Source organism: Rhinolophus hipposideros (genome assembly GCF_964194185.1).
Source record: "Rhinolophus hipposideros genome assembly, chromosome: 6".
Taxonomy (NCBI): Eukaryota; Metazoa; Chordata; class Mammalia; order Chiroptera; family Rhinolophidae; genus Rhinolophus; species Rhinolophus hipposideros.
The window spans coordinates 95,345,330-95,366,418 of NC_138052.1; the positions used below are offsets into that span (position 1 = coordinate 95,345,330).

Consider the following 21,089-nt stretch of genomic DNA (forward strand, 5'->3'; position numbering starts at 1 on the left):
TGTTTCATTTGTGGTAGTCATTTTTCAGTTATGATGGCCCCAAATTACTCGTGGTTCATTCTCTTGAATGTACATGCCTGGGGCTTTATTCTAGGAGATTTTAGGATGGGCTTAAAATACACATGTACTTTGAGAGTCTTCATAGATGTGCATTAAAGATTGAAGCTCTGGGTTTAGGGGAGATAAAGCATGTGTATATCATAACCTAGGGCAAAAAGGAACTACATGAATTCCACAATTGGCAGACTCCTGGAATGCTTCAGGAAGCAAGTGTCTTTGAGTTTGTCTTGGAATAATATGTAGAATTTGGAGGTAAGTGTAGCTGGATAAAATGGGAGACGGCATTCCAGGAGTAGCTAGCAGTGGAGCAAGCGTGAGGAAGTGGGACTGACCTAGGCATGCGCAGGAATCAGCTCCTGTTTTTATTTAGATGATGTATGAGGTGTGAAAGGAGAATGGTGGCAAACATGGCTGGAGCATGGACTTGATAACTGTATGAAGGGTTGATGCTGTGATGACAGATGGCTGCAGTGTGACCTGCTGGGCTCCTCAGCAATCACTTACCATGGAGGCAGTGTGCCTGTAAAGGGAGATAGTGGCAGATGAGGTTTCAAAGTAGCAATTGGTAGGACGCAGTCACTGCTCATACGTCAGGGCCAAGGAGAGGGAAGAAGCAAAGATGAGGGAGGTGCCTGAGAGGATTATGGTATCGTCAGCAGAGAGAGTAGAAGTTGAAGAGCACATTGGGAGGGGAAAGAATCCATTCAGTTTTGAACATGGGTTCTGAGGTGTTGATGAGAAATTAGGTAGAGATAGCCAGGGAGCAATTGTGAGTAAGGGACTATAGCTAGATGGGAAGAGTTCAGGGCCAGAGAGAGGATGAAAATTCACAAAATTACACATACTTGTTAGGGGTGAAAAGAAAAGTAGACTGAGGACTGACCCTTGGGTAATTCCTATTTTTAGAGGATAAAGAGGAGCCAGAGAAAAGTCTTCAGAGGCAAGTGTGAGTGCAGGACGACTAAGGAAGGACAACGTTTTTAGCTTAGATTTGGGCAGATAATGTCAGATGCTACCAAGAGGTTGGATGAGGAGGATAAGGAAAATATTGGATGTGGGGACTTGAGGTCACTGCTTATCTCGGGGAGAGAATCTGTACTTACTGGAGGGGTGGGTGTGGAAGTCACCGTGTAGCAGGTGTGGGTGGTGGCGAAGTGGAGACAGCTTGTGTACATTGTCCTTTTAGATTGGCAAAGGAAGGGAAGAGTGAGAGGGGCAGGAATTTGGAGAAGCTCTCTGTTATTGAACAAACAAGGTTTCATAGGGGAAGCTGCAGTTGTATCGAATTCCTTCCATCCCCCTTTCCTCCTGAAGAGCCAACACACAACCTCTTTGGCAGTCTTTATTCTTACTGAGAACAACAACTGCGCGGGACAGGTAGACAGACTCCAAGTGGTTTTCATTGTCCTACAAAATGTAATGTATTGAGTTACATTAATTATGACTTGAAATAGGTACTTACTCAAGATAATTGCAGATATTTTTAATAAAGCTTTTGATGATGAGATATGACATCTTTGAGAAGATTTGCAGGGCCTTGTTAAGTGTCTTTACTATGTGGAGACGTGATACAAAGAAGGAATTAGACTGATGCGGTTTGTTTTCAGGAGGCAGACCTGCAGCTGTTGGGTGGATGCTCTGGTGACACAGAGGACAGCCAAGGGCTGTCGGAGGCCCTTGGATACCTTTTACTCCTTAGTTTTGTCTTTCTATGGCGGTACTTCTGACATTGTAGGGAGAAATGCTACACTTCTCCATAGGAAGTTGCTGCCGTATTCATGACACAGGTCACGTTTCTGTTGAACCCATTTAGCAAGCTGCCCAACGTGAAAATGCAGAGTTATCCTTCATAAGAGTCTCTATATTTTAAAGGGTTTTCATCTGTCTACGTTTTTTTCCTCTAGAAATGGTTCCTGATGTCCAGCAGCCCCTGTCACAGGTTCCTTCCGATCCAGCCTCTTCTCTTCTCATACTTCCACCACCTGGTCCCAGTCCTACTGCTGCCCTCCGGCCAGTCGAAACGCCGGTCGCAGGTGCCCCTGGAATGGGCAGTGTTTCCACAGAGCCGGATGATGAAGAGGGTCTCAAACATTTGGAGCAGGTAAAAATCAGACAGTCCTTTCTTTTCCTCTCCTCTGATACTGCCATAAAAGTTGGAAGGCAATTAAAGAAGTAATCAAAAATGGAATTTTTGTGCGCTAGATCTTAAGTACTGGAAAAGTTGTTTGTGTATCTAGTATTTATTTGTGTGAGTAATTGTCTTTCAAATCATGTCATGCTTTTAAGTTTCTGCTATGTAGTAGTCATTATGTCAGGTTATTTTTTGCTCTTCTGAGGTTGCCCTTAGCTGTTTGCTTTTCTTTTTTCTTTTTGGAAATTAATGGAATCAATTAGCCAAAAATGGCTAATGCAAGCAGCTGTGGATGGACACTGTGTCTTCTGTGTATTTTGCCTGAAGTGTGACAGGAAAAATAGTCACACTCTCAGGATATTAAATCTTAGTCATGTCTCTAGGTTTCCCTAAGATTGTACGTACCATTATTTATGTGCAGAGTAAGTGACAGCTTGCTTTCTGCAGAAGAAATTATCTGTAGAAATACCATTCCTTCAGGGTGGGATGGTTGGTGGCAGGAAATGCTAAAGAAAGAAAGAAAGGGGGCAATGTCTTACTACAACTTGTGAAAGATTTTATTTGTAATTGTATTATTTGAGCCTTTGTGCTAGTAACACCCGTTTTTGCAGGTTTAGTTTATACAATTTAGGGTTGACCAATGGCTTATAAATTTAAAAACTACTCTTGTTAAGCATGTTGATTAGAAGCCTGGGTTTTGATCCATCCAGTTGGTATTTTAATCTCAGTTTGGTTTGCTTAATAATTTTGAGACCTTGGCCTCTCTGAGCTTTAGTTTCCCCTTCTGTAAAATGGGTATAGTACCTGTTTCATAGCATTGCACGATGTGTTCCTTGCACAGTTAATGCCTTTCACAGATCAGGTGGTCCAAAAAAGGCAGGCTTTTTTTTTTTTTTTTTAATGTATACAAGTAATTATGCAGGATCATTTGTTTCACAATCCATTTTTTATTTTTCTCTTAGCAAGCTGAGAAGATGGTGGCTTATCTCCAAGACAGTGCACTAGATGATGAGAGACTGGCATCAAAACTGCAAGAGCACAGAGCTAAGGGAGTCTCAATTCCGTTGATGCATGAAGCCATGCAGAAGTGGTATTACAAAGATCCTCAGGGAGAAATTCAAGGTAGGTTGTTCCATTCTGCTTTAAGTACAGTGTCTGCCATTACCTCCAGATTCTGTAAGATGGTGATTGTTTAATGTTAATTTGCATAATAGTAGAAAGGCTTTCTTTTTCTGTATGTGTAGAAGACATTTTTAGCGGCTTAGCCCCATACTACTTGATGATTTCAGTGTGGGGAGGGAGAGTCCAGTGAAAAGAAATTGAATACAGGGCCGCATGTGAGTGGTAATATGATAGAGACGTAAGCAGAATGCTTAAGACCCCCTCCGTTCTGGCATCCCAGCTGGTTAACTAGGCAGGTGGGTTACTTACCTCTCTGTACTTCAGTCTCCTTACCATAAAAAGGTGATGGCAGCAATCGTGAAAAATCTTGCTTCATGTTTTGCTGAAGTGGAGTTGATACTATAAATGATAAAGAACTATTAAAAATGTTTGAGAAGAGACAGTACCATATTATAAACTAATTCCTTAAAAGATTTGTTTGGTGCGTAAGTTAAAATAGAATGGGGAGAGAATACTTTAAAGGACATTTGTTGATTCTTCATTTCTGCTTTCGAAATCTTTGCTTATAACCTGAAATTGGTTGTTGACTGTATTAGTGTCAGTTTCATGATAGTGTTTTACCAAGTACAGCCATCCTGTGACCTTTCTCCAACGTAATAACTCCCTTTCCACTGTAGGTCCCTTTTCCCTGCTTTATTCTTCTCCATAGCATCTGTTGCTACCTGGCACTATCTGTATTTGTTCGTGATCTGTAGAATGTAAGGTACATGAGAGCAGTGCTGTGTGTTTAAATTTACTTTAAAGTAATTGTTGCTTCACATGTGGTTGTAAGAAATAATACAGAGATTCCATGTACCCTTTGCCCAGTTTCCCCCAATGGTAGCCTCTTGCAAAACTAGCTCAGCATCACAATCAGGATATTGACATAGATACAGACGAGGTTCAGAACCTTTCCATCTCAACAGGGATCCCTCATGTTGCCCTTTTATAGACACACTATTCCCTTCCCACTTATACCCCCTTCTCCTCCTTATTCATCCCTGGCAACCACTAATCTGTTCGCCATTTCTATATTATGTCATTTCAAGAATATTATATAAATGGAATCATACAGTATGTAACCTCTTGGGCTTGGCTTTTTTCAGTCAGCATAATTCTCTGGAGATTTATCCAGGTTGTTGCATGTATCAACAGTTTTTTGGTTTTTTTTGAATTTACTGAGTAGTAGTATTCCATGATATGGATCTATCATAGTTTGTTTAACCTTTTACTCATGAAGGGCATCTGGGTTCCACATTTTGGGTGTTACAATAAAGCTATAAAACATTCATGGATTGGTTTTTATGTGAACATAAGTCTTCGTTCCTCTGAGGTAAATCTTCAGGAGTGCAATTGCTGGGTTGTATGGTGATTACATATTTAGTTTTTTTAAGAAATCACCAAACTGTTTTTCCAAGGGGCTGTATCATTTGTATTCCCACCAGCAATCTATGAGTGATCCAGTTTGTCTATATCCTTGACAGTATTTGTTAATGTTACATGTATTGATATCTCACTGTAGTTTTTAATTTGCATTTCCCTAATGGCTAATGATGTTGAATATCTTTTTATGTGCCTATTAGCTGTTTATCCTCTTCAGTAAACTGTGTCATTTTTTTTTTGCCCATGTTATAATAGGATTGTTTGCTATTTTCACTTTTGAGTTTTGAGAGTTCTTTATATAGTCTAGATACTACTCTTTTGTTAGATACCTGGTTTGCAAATACATGGTTTGCAAATACAGACTTTCTCACAGTCTGTATCTTTTTATTCTCTAAACAGTCTTTCACAGAGCAAAAGTTTTAAATTTTAAGGAAGTCCAGTTGACCGATTTTTTTTTTTTCTTTTATGGATTGTGCTTTTGGTATTAAGTCTAAGAAGAACACTTTGCCTAGCTTCAGATCCCAAAGATTTTTTTTTCCTGTGTTCCCTCCCCCGAAAAAATTTACTGTTTTATGTTTTACATTTAAGTCTGTGATCCATTTGCAGTGCAGTTTTGTATAAGGTATAGGACCTAGATGAAGGTTTACTTTTTTTGCCTATGGATGACCAGTTGGTCCTGGACCTTTTGTTGAACAGGTCCTCTCTCGGATTGTTTTTGCACCTTTGTCAAAATTCAGTTGAGCATGTTTGTGTTGGTCTGTTTCTGGATTCATTCATTCTGTTCCTTTTATCTATGTATTTGTCCCTCCACCAATACCACAGTCTTGATTACTAGCTATGTAAGGGTTGAAATTGGGTTGATTGATTCCTCCTGATTTATTTTTCTTTTCAAAATCGTTCTTAGCTTTTCTAGTTCTTTTGCCTTTCCATAGAAATTTTAGAATAATCTTGTCTGTATTTACCAAAAATCTTGCTGAGATTTTAATAGGAATTATATTAAACTTCTATACCATTTTGAAGAGATTCAACATATTTACCATGTTGTCTTCTAATCCATGATATGGTATGTCTCTCTATATAGATCTTTGATTTCTTTCATCAGCTCTGTGTAGTTTTCAGCATAGATTCTATACATGTTTTATTAGATTTCACCTAAGTATTTTATTGTTTTTGAGCAATTATAAATTTATTATATTTCAGTATCTGTGTGTTCATTGCTACTATATAGAAGTGAATGTTGGATGTTTATCTTTATCCTGTGATCTTGCTGAGCTTACTTATTAGTTCTAAGAGTTATTTTTTGTTAGATTCCATAGGATTTTCTAAATAACATTATTTGTTATTTACAAATAAGGACAGTTTTAATTTTTCATTTCCAATCTATGTGCCTTTTATTTCTTTTTGTTGCCTTTATTGGCTATTCCAACACTGTGTTGAATAAGAGGGATGAGAGCAGACATACTTGCCTTGTTTTTCCTGTGTTCCTATCTTAGGGGGAACACATTCAGTCTTTAATATTAAGTGAAATGTTAGCTACTGGGTTTTTGTAGATGCCATTTATCAAGTTGAAGTACCCTATTTTTTGAGAGTTTTTATCATGGTTGAGTATTGGATTTTGTCAGATGCTTTTCTACATCTATTGATCTGATACGATTTTCTTCTTTAGACAGTTAATATGGTGAGTTATTACGTTGATTGGTTTTTGAATATTGAGCAGGTTTGCATCCTTGAAATAAATGCCATTTGGTCATATACTCTTTTTATATATTGCTGAATTCTATTGGGTAATATTTTGTTAAGGGTTTTTCTATCTATGTTCATAAGGAATGTTGTTTTGTAGTATTTTTGTTCTGTTTTGTTTTACTTTCATTTTCTGGTTTTGGTATCAGGGTAGTACTAGCTTCATTAAGGGATCTGGAAATTATTTCCTGCCCTTCTGTTTTCTGCAAAAAGATTGTTTAGAATTGGTATTAATTCTTCTTGAAACGTTTGGTGGAATTCTCCAGGGAAACCATCTGGAGACTTCTTTTTTGGGAATTTAGAAATTGCAAATTCAAAGTCCTTAGTAGTTTAGGGCTATTTGAAATTATCTGTTTAATATGGGCGAATTGTGGTAGTTTGTTTTTTGACGAATTGGTCCATTTTATCTAAAATGTCAAATTTGTGTGTGTAAAGTATTCCCTTATTATTCCCTTACCTTTGTGATAGCATTCCCTTGTTATCTTTTTGATGTCTGCAGGTTCTGAAGTGGTATCTCACCCTGTTTCATTCCTCATATTGGTAATTTGTTCAGCCCTCTTTTTCTGTTTGTCAGTCTTATTAAAGATTTGTTAATTTTACTGATCTTTTCAAAGGATCAGCATGTTTCACTAATTTTTTTCACTGTTGTTTTTAGTTTCAGTATTGTTGATTTCTACTCTTTATTATTTCTTTCCTTCTATATCTTAGGGTTTATTTTGTTCTTCTTTTTCTAGGCCTTTAAAGTGACAGCTTATGTTATTTTGAGGCTTTTCCTCTCTTCTAATGTAAGCATTTATTACTATAAATTTCTCTCAGCACTTCTTTAACTGCGTACCATAAAATTTGACATACATATTTTCGTTCAGTTCAGTGTTTGTTTGTTGTTTTTTGTTTTTTAATTTCCCTTGAGACTTCCATTTTTAACCTATGGATTATTTAGAAATGTGTTGTTTAGTTTTCAAGTGTTTGGAGATTTTCCTGTTATCTTTCTGTGTATGAGTTCTGGTTTGATTCTTTTGTGGTTGAAGAACATACTGTATATGATTTCAATTTTTAAAAATGTATTCTGACTCTGGGTGGTGAACACACAATGGGATTTATAGACGATGTAATACAGAATTGTACACCTGAAATCTATGTAAATTTACTAACAATTGTCACCCCAATAAAATTAATTAAAAAAAAATGTATTGAGGGGCAGCCCGTTATCTCAGTTGGTTAGAGCACGATGCTCGTAACACCAGGGTTGCAGGTTCGATCCCTGCATAGGCCAGTGTGAACTGTGCCCTCCATAACTAGATTGAAACAACTACTTGACTTGGAGCTGATAGGTCCTGGAACACACTTAAAATAAATAAAGAAGTTTAATTACAAAAAACATTATTTGTGTCCCAGAATATAGTCTGTTTTGCTGTATGTTCTGTGGTACTTGAATTTTGTTATTTTTGGAGTATTCTGTAAATGTCAGTTAGATTTTGTTAGTTGATGATGGTGTTGAATTCTATAATGTGTTGGTTTTCTGTCTAGTTCTATCAGTTGTTGAGAGGGGTGTTGAAGTCTTGAGCCACAATTGTGGATTTGTCTGTTCTCTTTCAACTATAAGATTTTGCTTCACAATTTTGCAGCTTTGGTGCTTGTACCTTTACAATTACTATGTCTTCTTGGTGATTGACCCTTTATTATATATAATGTCCCTGTCTCCAATTTTTTTTGCTCTGAAGTCTACTTTATCAAGTACTAATATAGCCACTCTAGCTTTTGATTAATCTTTGCATGGTACATCCTTTTGTATCCTTTTACTTACCTCCCTCTATTGTTATACTTGAAATACTTTCTTGCAGACAGTATCTAATTGGGTCATGTTTGATGTTGCTGGGTTCTTCAGCTCCAAATCTGGGATATATGAGGTAAAATGAAAACTCCCTCAAGCCCCAAAGCCCTGAGTCAGTCTGCCTTCTTCTTCCACCAAATTTCTGAGTCCTCTTTTATTTGTCTTATATATAAGGTGCCAGGGGTTTTAGTTGTATTTATCAGGAGGAGCAGGAAAAGTACATCTATTCCATCTTCCTGGAAGTAAAAGATCCAGGACTTTGTTTTGTTTACCGCTGTATTCCCATAATTGGTTGTCAGTAAATATTTGCTGACTGAATAAATGAATGATTACTGAACAGAGTATATTTGTTAATTTTGTGTATAACATATTTATTTCTTACCATAAAACACCTAGAGAATGTTAGTTTTTTTCAAACCTTTAACCAAAGCCAGATTTAGTCTTACCTGGGTAAATGAATTATAATTTGTCTTAATTTAATTGATTATTCTTTATACTTTACTATCTTTGGAGTAGTCTATGAATGTCATCTTGTTGGGTGATGGTCTTGTTGATTTTCTGTCTAGTTCTGTCAGTTGTTGAAAGAGGGATCTTGAAGTCTTCACCTATAATTGTGGGTTTTAGTTGTGTAATCTCTGGCAGAAAATGAAAAGCAGGAAGAGCAGCATTCAGCCCTGCATGTTTCTATTTTCTGAGCTTAAGTGGATACAAAGTCTAAGAACAACCAACTCTCTTCAGTTTTATTTATATACTTTCTGACAAGTGGATCCTAGGGACTGAGTGACATGGAGACAGTTACGCTTCTTAAAAATAACTAAAGCACTGCTGAGAATCTGGGACTTGTAGACATAAGGCCTATTTCAAAATCATTTCTGTTGTATTATATTAGAAGCCTGTTTACCACCTTTGAAAATAAATTAAATTATTTTACAGATTATTTGAAGTGTGCCACCTGAAACGGGTTTACCTTGAGTGAGGATTAGACCCAGAAAACACTTTTTTTCCTTTTTAGCCTGAAAGGATTCTTATTGCCCTTCTGTTTTAATTGGTGTTGTTATAGGTCCCTTCAATAACCAGGAGATGGCAGAATGGTTTCAAGCTGGCTATTTTACTATGTCCTTATTGGTGAAGAGAGCATGTGACGAAAGCTTTCAACCTCTTGGTGATATCATGAAAATGTGGGGAAGGGTTCCCTTCTCTCCTGGTCCAGCTCCTCCTCCTCATATGGTAAGTACCTCACAGCTCACCCAGAACACATGTTAAACACAGGAGCACTTGCTTCTGTTACATCTAAAGATGAGAAACTATAGTTATTTTAAAGTAATTGCAGTGGCTCTGGGAATTCTGAATCGGAGACTGCGTACCTAGCTATAATGATCTTTTCAAAACTCAAATACCCATGCCCCCCTCCTCCTTACCCCCACCGCCGCCCCTCATGCACACACACTTGCTTTCTCTCAGAAACAGAATCTTTCAGTAGCTCTCCAGCAGGTGTAGAGGGAAGAACAACACCGTATCCTGACCTGCCTACCAGATCCGGCATGTTGGGGCACATCCCTTCCCACGTCGGAGCTTTTGCCTTCATCTGCTGTGCTCCTGCACGGTTCACTGTAGAGTTCCCTGTTGCCTCTACTTAGAGTGCGTTCTCCTCCTCCTCCCCTCCATTTGCCTTCTGACTCATAAAGCTCCTAAATTTGAGGTTTACCTTAAAGCAAATGTTGCTAATAATAAAGTCCAGTGCTTTGGAATATTTTGAAGACTTTAAAGAATATTAGGTACTGATATTTTATAATAACTAAAAATGGGATCAAATGTCACCCCTCCCTGTAGTATAGTGGCAGTGGCGTACCTTTGAACGGGAAATCTCACTCCTTGCAGCTGCTCCTGAGCCTGTCGCCGTAGAGCTCCTTTTGGAGAGCTTTGGATCTGGGCCTTAACTTTTCCTTCTCCAGGCAGGAGTGTCTCCAGGTAGGGTGCTGGCCATAGCCAAAAGTAGCCATAGTCAGAAACTTGTAGTGTGAACAGTGGATTTTCATAGTGACATCACCCCTGACTTTCTCATCAACTGCATATCAAGGGCCTGTGCCAGGCCTTGTGGTAGGTTCTTAAGAGATGAAGGTGAATAAGACACAACCTCGGTAGTCAAGGGAGTTTATAGGTGAGAATCGTGGCTCTCAAACATTTTGACCATAGCCTGTAGTAAAAAAACAAAAATGAGTTTTACATCACTTCTCTGTGTGTATATATATGTGAAACAAGTTCCACAAAACATTTTGTGCCATGCACATATTTTGTTCTCTTTTTTTCCTTTTCTGAATATACAAATGTTGATCTTGACCTAGCAATTGATTTCACAATGCACAGATAGGTTGAGACCTCCTGTAGTTTGGAGAGCAGTGAAGATTCCTAGGTTAGGAGAATTATTTCTGACATTTCTGTTGTAAACCCAAAGAAAAATTATACTGTGTACTATTGTATATAAATTTAACTTACATACCAACTTTAAGTTTTATTTCTCTTCTCTGAAATTGGGATGAGTTTTTATCTTGATGTTTCTGAGCTGAAAGCTCCTTTGGAGCTTGACATACATTTATTTCCTGACTTGCAGTTATAGGGCTAAGCCTCAGTCAGACTCTCTTAGGGGAAAAACCAGGCGCAACTCTGCTTCCTGTCAGCGATTGCCATTGCCCTGAAGTGAAGTACACTGAGAAGAATCCACCTTGCTGATGAACATACCTGGAAACCTAGGTTTTCATGTAGAAATTTTAGATTAACCTAGCATAGCTTCCATCTAGCTTCAGTATTTAATGAGAAAGAAAAATGTCCCTGAATTTCAAATATTTTATTCCAAACTGTAATTTGTGTATAATAAAGATATAAGCTATTCACTAAAGATTTGCGTAAGTTTAGTCTATGTCACCCGTATACTTTTACAGTAGTTCCTCTTATCCACGGAGGATACGTTCCAAGACCCCCAGTGGATGCCTGAAATCGCAGATAGGACCCAATCCTATATACTATATAGACTATGTTTTTTCCTGTACATACATATCTATGATAGTTTAATTTACAAATTAGGCACAGTAAGAGATTAATAACAGTAACTAATAATAAAATAGAACAATTACAACAGTGTACTAAAATACCAATGTGGTGTGCCACTGCCCCCCCCCCCCCCTCTGATAACCAAGACAGCTATTAAGTGACTTAACTGGCAGGAGCATCTACAGTGCAGATATGCTGGACAAAGGGATGATTCATGCCCCAGGACATCCCCAGGACATGCCCCAGGAGGGACGGAGTGGGAATTGCATGAGATTCATCACACTACTTAGAATGGTTCGCAGCTTCGAACTTACAAATTGTTTGTTTCTGGAATTTTTAAATTGGTCCACAGTTGACCGCAGGTAACTGAAACCTTGGAAAGTAAAACCACAAGTAAGGGAGGTGTGCTGTGTTTCTGTTACCTTACACTTCACAGTTCATTCTTTTTCCCTTCACATTTCATACATTTTTCAGCTTTTCAAAATTTAAATTCCTGCCATGTTATTTGAAATATAAGCTAAAAAACAAGGTTTTGCTGCAGTTTATTTTCTAGAACTATGATGTATTAATAGCAATAGGAAAATCTAATTTTGGGGTAGAGAATTACAGTTTTCAAAGTTTTTATATTCTTTTTAATTTAAAATTTTTCATCATCTTAAGAAGACATACTTACATACTGGCTCCCTGTATTCATTATGTGCCATTATAAAATTCCTACCGTAACTTTTCCTTTAACCTTTAGTTTTATTCCTTTCTGTTTGTCCCATTTCAGTAATTCCTACATGACCTCCAAATTTATGAATCACTTTTAAGATTGAGAGAATTATACTTTTTTTCAGTTACACTAGTAACTAGTACAGTTCAACATTCAGCTTCAAGGGCCAGAGAAGACAGCAGCTGAAATAAGGACCCTGTCCTACCTTGGTTGAGTCTCTTATATACAGACAACCACCTTCTTCCACTAGATGGCACTGTTTGGTTTTTAAAGATGCCTGAGTTTTTATAGTTAAGCGTTTTGGACATAAAGGTGAAGTGGGAAATGAAGGTCTGGATTTGTTTCGCTTTCAGATATATGTACTAAATGACTTTTAGGCTCTTTGCAATTTATTCAGTGGTATTTCTTCCCTCCTCCCTTCACTCCCAGGGAGAGTTGGACCAGGAACGACTGACCAGGCAGCAGGAACTCACGGCTTTATACCAGATGCAGCATCTTCAGTACCAGCAGTTCCTAATACAGTAAGAGCAGCGATATAGTAATGAGTGTACCACAGCACCTAAGGGCTTTACATATAATCTGCTCATGTGTGTCACCTTTTATTGCACAAAACTGAAAGTTTATAGGGTACTTCAGTACCCAGCTAGTGGCATGTTAACCACTATACGTTCTAAGTTTGGTCTTCTTAAATACCAGAAGATGATACATAACTATAATCTTGTAAGGTCTTTAGCTCCTAAAGCAAGAATCAACAGGCATGCTAAGAACTAAGTGCCTCCTAAATGGCTCAGCTTTGAATGTCACAGAGAAAAACATACATGAGAGGACAGGAAAGAAGTAAAAGTTTAAACTGTTACAGGTGGTGTGGGATGATGACAGACTCACTTAGGCTGTGCGTTTCTTTTGTAGAAGTAAGATTGGCTGTCATCGGTGCAGAGGTTGGCAGCCTGATACCTGTTTTTATAAGCAGCTTGATTGGCACACAGCCACACCCATTTGTTTGTGCATTGTCTATGATGGACAACAGTGGCAGAATTGAGTGTTTTCTATGGTTTACAAAGCTAAAAATATTTACTGTCCTGCTCTTTACAGAAAAAATTTGTCTACTGCTGGCTGATCTAGTGAAAAAAAAATCTTACCTAAAAATTTCCAAGCTGAAAGATAAATTTGAGCATTTTTATACAACTGATTTTATTTTTGCAAAGGTGCTTCATGTGGAAATAGCTGTTTGAATCTGTTTGATTTTAATTTGTTTTCTGATAAGAGGCCACATCTTGAGGGAATTTACCATTTTTTGACATTCTATGATTTTGGTTTTTTTTGCTGTCCTCTTTCAGAAGCATGTCATCTATAAGTTCAGTTCTTTCTAGAATGAAGTATAGAATTTTCTGTGTGACTATTATGAAGAATTATAAAAAACATATTTGATAGCTATTTCTTGTGGTATTTGGGGTGGGGATGGACTGAACCATGTCTTTTATTGTCTTAGTAAATAAACTAAATGTGGATGGATAGGTTACACTTTATTTTACTTTTTGAAGACAACAGTACGCACAGGTTCTGGCTCAACAACAGAAAGCAGCGCTGTCTTCCCAGCAACAGCAGCAGTTGGCTCTTCTCCTCCAACAGTTCCAGGCTCTGAAGATGAGGTTGGTGGTCATTTCATGAAGTGTCACATTGTGTGTGTGTCAGAGAAAGAGAAGAAAGGAAATAGTGTGTGTGAACTCTGCTATCAAAATATCCACACACAACAGAAAACTGTTATGTGTAAAAACAGTATCATTTATTAAAATAATTAAGCTGGAGGTAAAGCATTTGTTTGCTTTTTACTCAGAGGATAAATTTGGAATGATAACCAAAGAGTAACAGCACTTGAGAAGTAGTGTAGTCTTGTGGAACCAGCAACAACAAAAATTGTCGTCTGGACGATTAATCCCATTTATAACCCTGATATCTCAACAAAGTATTAACAATGCCACACGGGGTTATAATTTTTCAGAACCCCAAATCTGTTAAGGTAGGGTAGGTCAAAGGAAAAGGGAATTATGCTAGAAGTCATAAATTTCTGCTGTTTCAGATTATCATTCAGGTTATTACTTGTTTTACCCTCTGTAAAGGTATTGGTTACTGCTCTCAAAAGCCTTACTGTCCATTTTAATTGGAACCTTTAACATTTCTCTTTTGAGTTACAAACTGTCCTGTCAGGCAGGTTATGTGGTAAGATCTCCATTTTACAGATGGGCAAACTGGGACTCTGAGAGGCTAAAGGACGTGGTTGTCACAATATACAGAAAACTTCCGACACAGAACCAACCTGCAGACCTTTTGACTTGCTGTCTATGGGTGTTTCCATTATAACCTGCCTCCGTGATTTATTGAGATATTCTGGATTTTTCTTCTTTTTTAAGATAGTAGGTATATCCATTAATTGAAAATCAGTGTTTGCTAATTCCTTGAGGAGTCCAAAAGTGTGACCATTGTGTCTCTCTCTCTTTGTTCCTCTCCTAAATGCTTTGGTAGTGTTACATTTTAGTTAAAACAGTGAAGGAGTTTTCTGGCCAGATAACCTGGCAAATCTACATTTAACATAGAAATTCCTCATTATTTTTGCAAATGACAAGAACAAGTTAATTTTTGTATTTCCCTTTTGCAGAATGTCTGATCAGAACGTCATTTCCTCAGTGACTCGGTCTGTGTCAGTGCCAGATACAGCATCTATCTGGGAGCTTCAGCCAACAGCCTCACAGGCTGCAGGTAAAAGCTTCGACTGGCCTTTGGTGGCACTCCTAGGATTTAGACTCGAATAACTTTATAATTCACTTTTTTTAAAATACCAGGGTTTTTTAGGTTTGTTTTTTTTTTTTTTACCTGTTTTGTATTAAATACTAACAAAAAGTTCCTTGTCTTTTCTATAGACTCCAGCAAAGGATAGAAAGTGTTGTTGAAAATACACTATTAAGGATTTGCTAGAAATTATTTAGTAGATAAATTTCTTGAATTTGAGCCAGCCTCTGTTTTTCATGTTCCTCTAATCAGTGTGTAAAAGTCTTTTAAATTGTTTTCGATCTCTTCTGCCAGAGTGAAAAATACAAGTAGTGATGAGCTATTCTTCTTAGCCAAGGGTAGCTATATAGGTTAACACCACAGGTGCCCAGAAGTTTGGGGAAGAGAAAAGCCTGGTTTGAAGTGAACATCTTACTTCATTCTCTGATCTTTTTTGCATCAAATAAAAAAAACTGGGGGCTGGGATTTTTTAAAAGTCTTTATTGTGAAGCACTTCTGTTTCTTAGTGTCTGATATCTACAGAGATGGGTAGTGTGAATCATAGATAGTCCTTATAACAGGTTATAGTTTATGTTGGAAATTCTTAGGAACCATGGGCATTGATGAATTTTTCGTAGAGCTATTGAGCTATTCAGCCTGTAGTTCTCCTGTTCATTAATTAACATCAGCCCTGGGGATTATGGCAGGAAAAGGACTGATTATTCTCCTTCATCAGCTTTCTGTACTGTATGTACCTTATTTTTTCTTAGTAGCTATTTGTAGTTAGAATGTTAAAATCCTCTCCAGTTTTTGGGAAACTAAGTACCTTATTAAATAATTTCTTTCTTTGGTATGATGCAATCAAGGTCCTTTACAAATAGTCCGCCAGTTTTATGTAGACAACAATTTATAGCCCATAAATAGCGCTATAATAGGAGTGTAGAAAATAGAGAATGTTGAAAAGTGGTGTCCTCAAATATTGCTGGCAATAGGAGAATAGATTTAGAAGCCTTTTTGTTTTTTACTTTCATATCTGACTCTGTGCTGCCTTTCAGGTCCACAGGACCTAGTGTCATTTGTGAGACCTGCCCAGCCTTTCCAGAGGCCTCCCAGCTCTTTTTCTCTCTGTCTATCTTTTGGCCCTCCCGTTTGTTAAAGTAAAATTCACGTAACAATTCAACCATTTTTCAGTGAACAATTCAGTGACATTTAATACATACACAATATTGTGCGACCACTTAGTTTTCTCTAGCTCCACAATTGGACCTCTCCTAACCCCCTTCTCCACGTGGTGTGCAGTAAGAGGTGGTGTGGCTGTTGGAAATGCCATGGGCATTGGGATCTAATATGGTGGGATTGAAATCCTAGCATGGCCATGGTGCTTGCCCTGTGTCCTTGGGAATGTTGGAAAACCACCTCTGACCCTTAGCTTGTGCATCTGTAAAATTGGAGGATGTGAACAGATATCTTACAAGGTTTTTTGAGGTTGAAATTAATTCCTCAGTAAATGCCTGGTATTGTCTTTCCCTCGAGGTGTGTTGAAGGGTGTTGATATGAACGAGAGCACTGGCAGTTTAGCCTCCTTCAGAGCAGAGCAGATACGTATGTGTGATGGGGCTCATTCAGGGGACAGGGACACAGCTTGTTACGTTATTCTCATGGGTATGTGGCCGAGCTTGTCGGCTCTGACGTTCCTCACTTCCTTTCCCTCGTTTTCTTACAGTTTGGGAAGGTGGTAGTGTATGGGATCTTCCCCATGACACCACGACTCCAGGACCTGCCCTTGAACAGCTTCAGCAGATGGAAAAGGCCAAAGCTGCAAAGGTCTGACCCTCCTTCTTCCACAGCCGCGCGTCCTTTCCAACTGCAGGACATAGGCGTTGCTGTAGGGAGTCTCTGTCCCTAGCTAGCTAACTACTTTTCTCCCTTTGAGTTTGCTGCTACTTAGCTGGTATGAGCACATACATGTTCTGTGAATATATATCCCCCAAAAGACCTTGAACAGAATGAAAATTACAAGTTTAAGTTAAAGTAATTAAAATTGGTTGGTTGACACATTAATGATTATGGTCATATGTATATTTTAGTTACATTATTCATGGTACAAACAAATGCTTGTTACAAATACTAAGACTAAGGAAACATCCACTGCATGGTTTATTAGACCCTTGATTGTAATTCAAGTTACCTGAGTTACTCGAGTTCCCACCTGGAACCTTTATAGTAATGGTTGTTTACATTTCTTAGTGTCCTCAGACACACAGCTAAAAAGCTCAGCGTTGATATTAGATCCTGTATTCCATTCACATCTTTTGGAGGAGCTAGGGATCCTGGATTTTGGTTTTAGTACTTGCCGGAAGAGGTTGTCTATCAACACTTAGTGTCACAGTAATGATTTCTGGGGTCTTGTTCCTATTTTACACTTAGTGCAGTCTTATCCCGTGGTGGTGGTAGTCTCCTTAGAATGCCCAGAATGGTGAAAAGGCTCATGGTCAGGGTCTGTCTCCGTAAATGAGTGAGAGACCGTAATTCAGACAATTCTTGAGTGTGTTCTAGTTCCTCAGTGCTTTGGGCTGGGAACACATACAAGGTGGGATCAAATAATATGGTGAGTAAAGTAAATTTATTAGAGTAAAAGACACATTGCCATTGATCCCTCTTAAAATACTCCCCCCCTCACTTCGAACACACTTATCCCATCGTTCTTGCCACTTTCTGAAGCAGTTCTGGAAGTCCTCTTTCGTGAGTGCCTTTAAGTTGCACTGTCGTGGTTGCCTTCATATTCTGAATCATTTTGACTCTGGGGAACAGCCAGAAGTCGCAGGTGCAGGATCTGGTGTATGAAGTGGATGAGGACACACTGCAATGTTTTTATTTGACAAAACTGCCATATACCAGAAGTGATGTGTGACATCGAGCACTGTCATGATGGAGGATGATTTATGGCACACTTTAAAACACACCTTCTCTCAACCCTGGCTCACACCCGACTGACTACACCAAATAAGTTGAAACTTGTCACACACTGTTACTTAGGTTCAACGCGCCGCTTCCGTATTAAAGATCCCTGCCTTTCTGTTGGATGGCACTCGGCAGCAGCATTCACTGTGTTTTTGTATCACAACAGATACAAAGTGAGGGGGAGTATTTTGAGGGGGATTAATGGTAATGTGTCCTTTACTGTAATACATTTTTTTTAAACATTCACCGTATTGTTTGATAACACCTCATCATAGATGATGAAAGATAGGAGCTTACAGCGGGGTGGGGTGGGGGTAGGGGATGATGATGACACACAGACAAGTAAGTCAAGAAAGCTCATGGGCCAGCTATCCAGTTGGAGCTGTGGGGATCAAGAATTGGGTGACACTCAATAGACAGTAATACCTGAGCTAACTTTCACTTGTAGGGCAGTAGGATTTAACCAAGTTAAAAGGTTTGGAGTTGACAGAGTAGTAGGAGGTAAAATTTAAAGTGCAGTTGAAGGAAGCAACACCTGTAAAGGCTCAGAAATGCAGGAGAACAGACTTAATTTGCTCTGGCCTCGACCCATGGAGCGTCTGAGGAATAAATAATGAAAGAGGAGGCTGAAGAAGATGAGGCAGGCCAGTCACAAGGATCCTCGCACATGTCGTGTTCAAGTTAGGATGTATTTTCTGGGTGAAGAATGGCGTTAATGGAAGCCTGGAAGTAATTTTTTGATGGAGGGTAGATGTTGTGCTGGGGAATGTGGGCAAAACAGGATTCTGGGGAACCAGATAAGAGACTCTTGAGAATGTAGATGAGGAAATGAGGGCCTGAACTATAGGCCTTCATTGGAAGGCCTATGGCAGTGGAACTGGAGACTAGGTACTGGATTTGACTAGGATTTAAGAACTATTAATGATGACATATGTCAAGTGGTTGGTCTTTAGGTTTCAAAGAATTATATCATTCTTCACACCAGCAGCTTTACAACATTGCTGTTGAGAGCTTGTAGCCACAGTGTTAGATCTTCAATCAGAAAATCTTCTGTCCGATGAGCAAAGAAATGGCTACCCCAAGAGAAGTCTGGGGTTACTCTCATATTGGCCTTTTCTCCCCCCAGTCTAGGAGATGTGACGTGTGGTAGTGTGGTGTGAGGAGGTTGGTAAGGGCGGAAGAGTGCACTCAGGTTAGAAGAGTGTAAACCTGTTCTGATGCTGGTCGCTCAGAGCTCTCACAGAGCTGGGTGCAACCCTCAGTGGCCGTAGAAATGACCACTGAATGGTAGTGTCTATACCGGGGGTGTCCAGATTGCGGCCCACGGGCCAACTGTGGCCCATGATCAATTGTTAATTGGCCCGCAGCAAATTCCAAAAAATATATTTAGTTTACTTAAATAAACCAGGGAAGGTAATACGTACTTCACCTCGAGTGAGTGGCCTGGCTGTTTGTGTATTTTACTGCATATGGCCCTTAGTAAAAAACATTGAAAAAAGTTTGGACACCCTCAGTCTGGACACACATTCCATCTTCTCCTAACGTACTGGGCAGGGATGTTGGAGTATCCCTGTATATGGCTTCACATTTCTAAGAGTGCTCTCGTGTAATCACAGCTAGAGCAGGAGAGACGAGAGGCAGAAATGAGGGCAAAACGGGAAGAGGAAGAGCGAAAGAGACAAGAAGAACTCCGGAGACAGCAGGAGGAAATTCTTCGGAGACAGCAGGAAGAAGAGAGGAAAAGGCGGGAGGAAGAAGAGCTTGCCCGGAGGAAACAGGTATACCGCTGAGAAATGTGGCTGGAGGGTTAGCACTGAGGGAGCACCTTCGGGGTCTCTCGCTCACTCCCACCATTACAGAAGTCGGAGTTCTCCAGGAGATGGTTTATCCAAGGTCAACAGCAGGATTAGAACCTTGGAAGACTCACTTCCCTTTAGAAAGAATGTCTGTCTTATCCACTCACACCCACTAGAGGGATATTCTTCAGTCCTAGTAAAACACTGGAATTGATTTCTTTTGCATATTTATTTCCTGGGGTTTTATAAGCTAGTTAGAATTTAGAAGTTAACTAAGTCTTTGCTTAAGTACTTACGACCAGTGACATTGAATGTTTTTCATGGTTTTTGGCTATTTGTTTTTTTGGGTGGGGAGGAATTATGTTCATGTGCTTGGCCCATTTTTCCGCTGGGACTTTTAAAGATCCCAATTGAAAAGATCCACTTTGCAATAGCCCCAGAGTCTAGCCTTTACCTCCCATTTCGTACTTCTTGTTGGCCACGAGAGGTACTCTGTGAAAAGCAAAAGGGCCTATGCTGGGATTAGATTAGCACTGCTAATATTTCTTAGAGTCACACTCTACCTTAGCATGTACGGACTCTGAGAAGTGCTGCAGTAAGGAAATCTTTTTAATTCTGTGTTGCTCAGTATTTCCTAAATTGTTTTGACAACGAGACCCTTTTCCGTATACTTACTATCTGTAGGACTTTGGTCCTTCAGAACGTGTTGTGGTACACACAGCTTTACTCAGTACTTCTGATTGGAGAACTTACGCCTACCTTACCAGGCATTTTTAGTGGCTTCATTGATTTGACTTCTCTGTACCCTAGATTCTCAGCTGATTAAAAGTAGGGGTTAACGGTACCAATGTAAACACCCAACCCTGAGTCCTAATGTAGCCATTTCTAGGGGTAACCAGTACATCTAGCTAATGCAGAAACCAGGGTCAACTTCACAGGACAGTGCTGTTTTTATTTTAAATACAAATCATTTTTAGCTCTTAATGTGCCTACTCCTGAACTTACATACTTTTTATTCTGTATGCTTTTTATATATACTGTTAACAGAGTCTTAGTGGCATATAGCCTATTCCTTTTCAAATTATGATGTAATATATTGAAACTCAGAATTACACACCCTTTTCATTTTAATATAGGAAGAGGCTCTACGACGCCAGAGAGAGCAAGAAATTGCGCTAAGGCGACAGCGAGAAGAGGAAGAAAGACAGCAGCAGCAAGAAGAAGCTCTTAGAAGAATGGAGGAGAGGAGAAGAGAAGAGGAAGAAAGGCGGAAGCAGGAAGAATTGTTACGCAAGCAGGTGACCAGATGGCTTACTGTTCTCATTGCTACTGGAAGCTAGGAATTAGTGATTAATAATGAAAGTATTCAGATAGCCTATCTAAAAGTTTTTCAGGTGGCTGAAAATTACCAGAAGAAACCTAATTGACTCTTACTACAGAAGTAACAACACTTTTGTAATAACTGTCCCACCTGCAATTATAAAAGCTGAACAAGATAGCAAA

At 38.9% G+C, this 21,089-nt stretch overlaps 1 protein-coding gene across 4 annotated transcripts in view; it reads left to right on the plus strand.

The window, feature by feature from the left end:
• Positions 1-21,089, plus strand: part of GIGYF2 (GRB10 interacting GYF protein 2) — a 120,026-nt gene that overhangs the window by 77,442 nt on the left and 21,495 nt on the right. For all 4 annotated transcript variants that reach the window (XM_081052146.1, XM_081052145.1, XM_081052144.1 and 1 more), the window contains exons 13-21: positions 1,965-2,161; positions 3,154-3,313; positions 9,367-9,533; positions 12,496-12,587; positions 13,608-13,715; positions 14,720-14,820; positions 16,553-16,653; positions 19,407-19,568; positions 20,723-20,884. In XM_081052146.1, the coding sequence (XP_080908272.1) occupies positions 1,965-2,161; positions 3,154-3,313; positions 9,367-9,533; positions 12,496-12,587; positions 13,608-13,715; positions 14,720-14,820; positions 16,553-16,653; positions 19,407-19,568; positions 20,723-20,884 (1,250 nt within the window). The remainder of the gene's footprint in view (positions 1-1,964; positions 2,162-3,153; positions 3,314-9,366; positions 9,534-12,495; positions 12,588-13,607; positions 13,716-14,719; positions 14,821-16,552; positions 16,654-19,406; positions 19,569-20,722; positions 20,885-21,089) is intronic.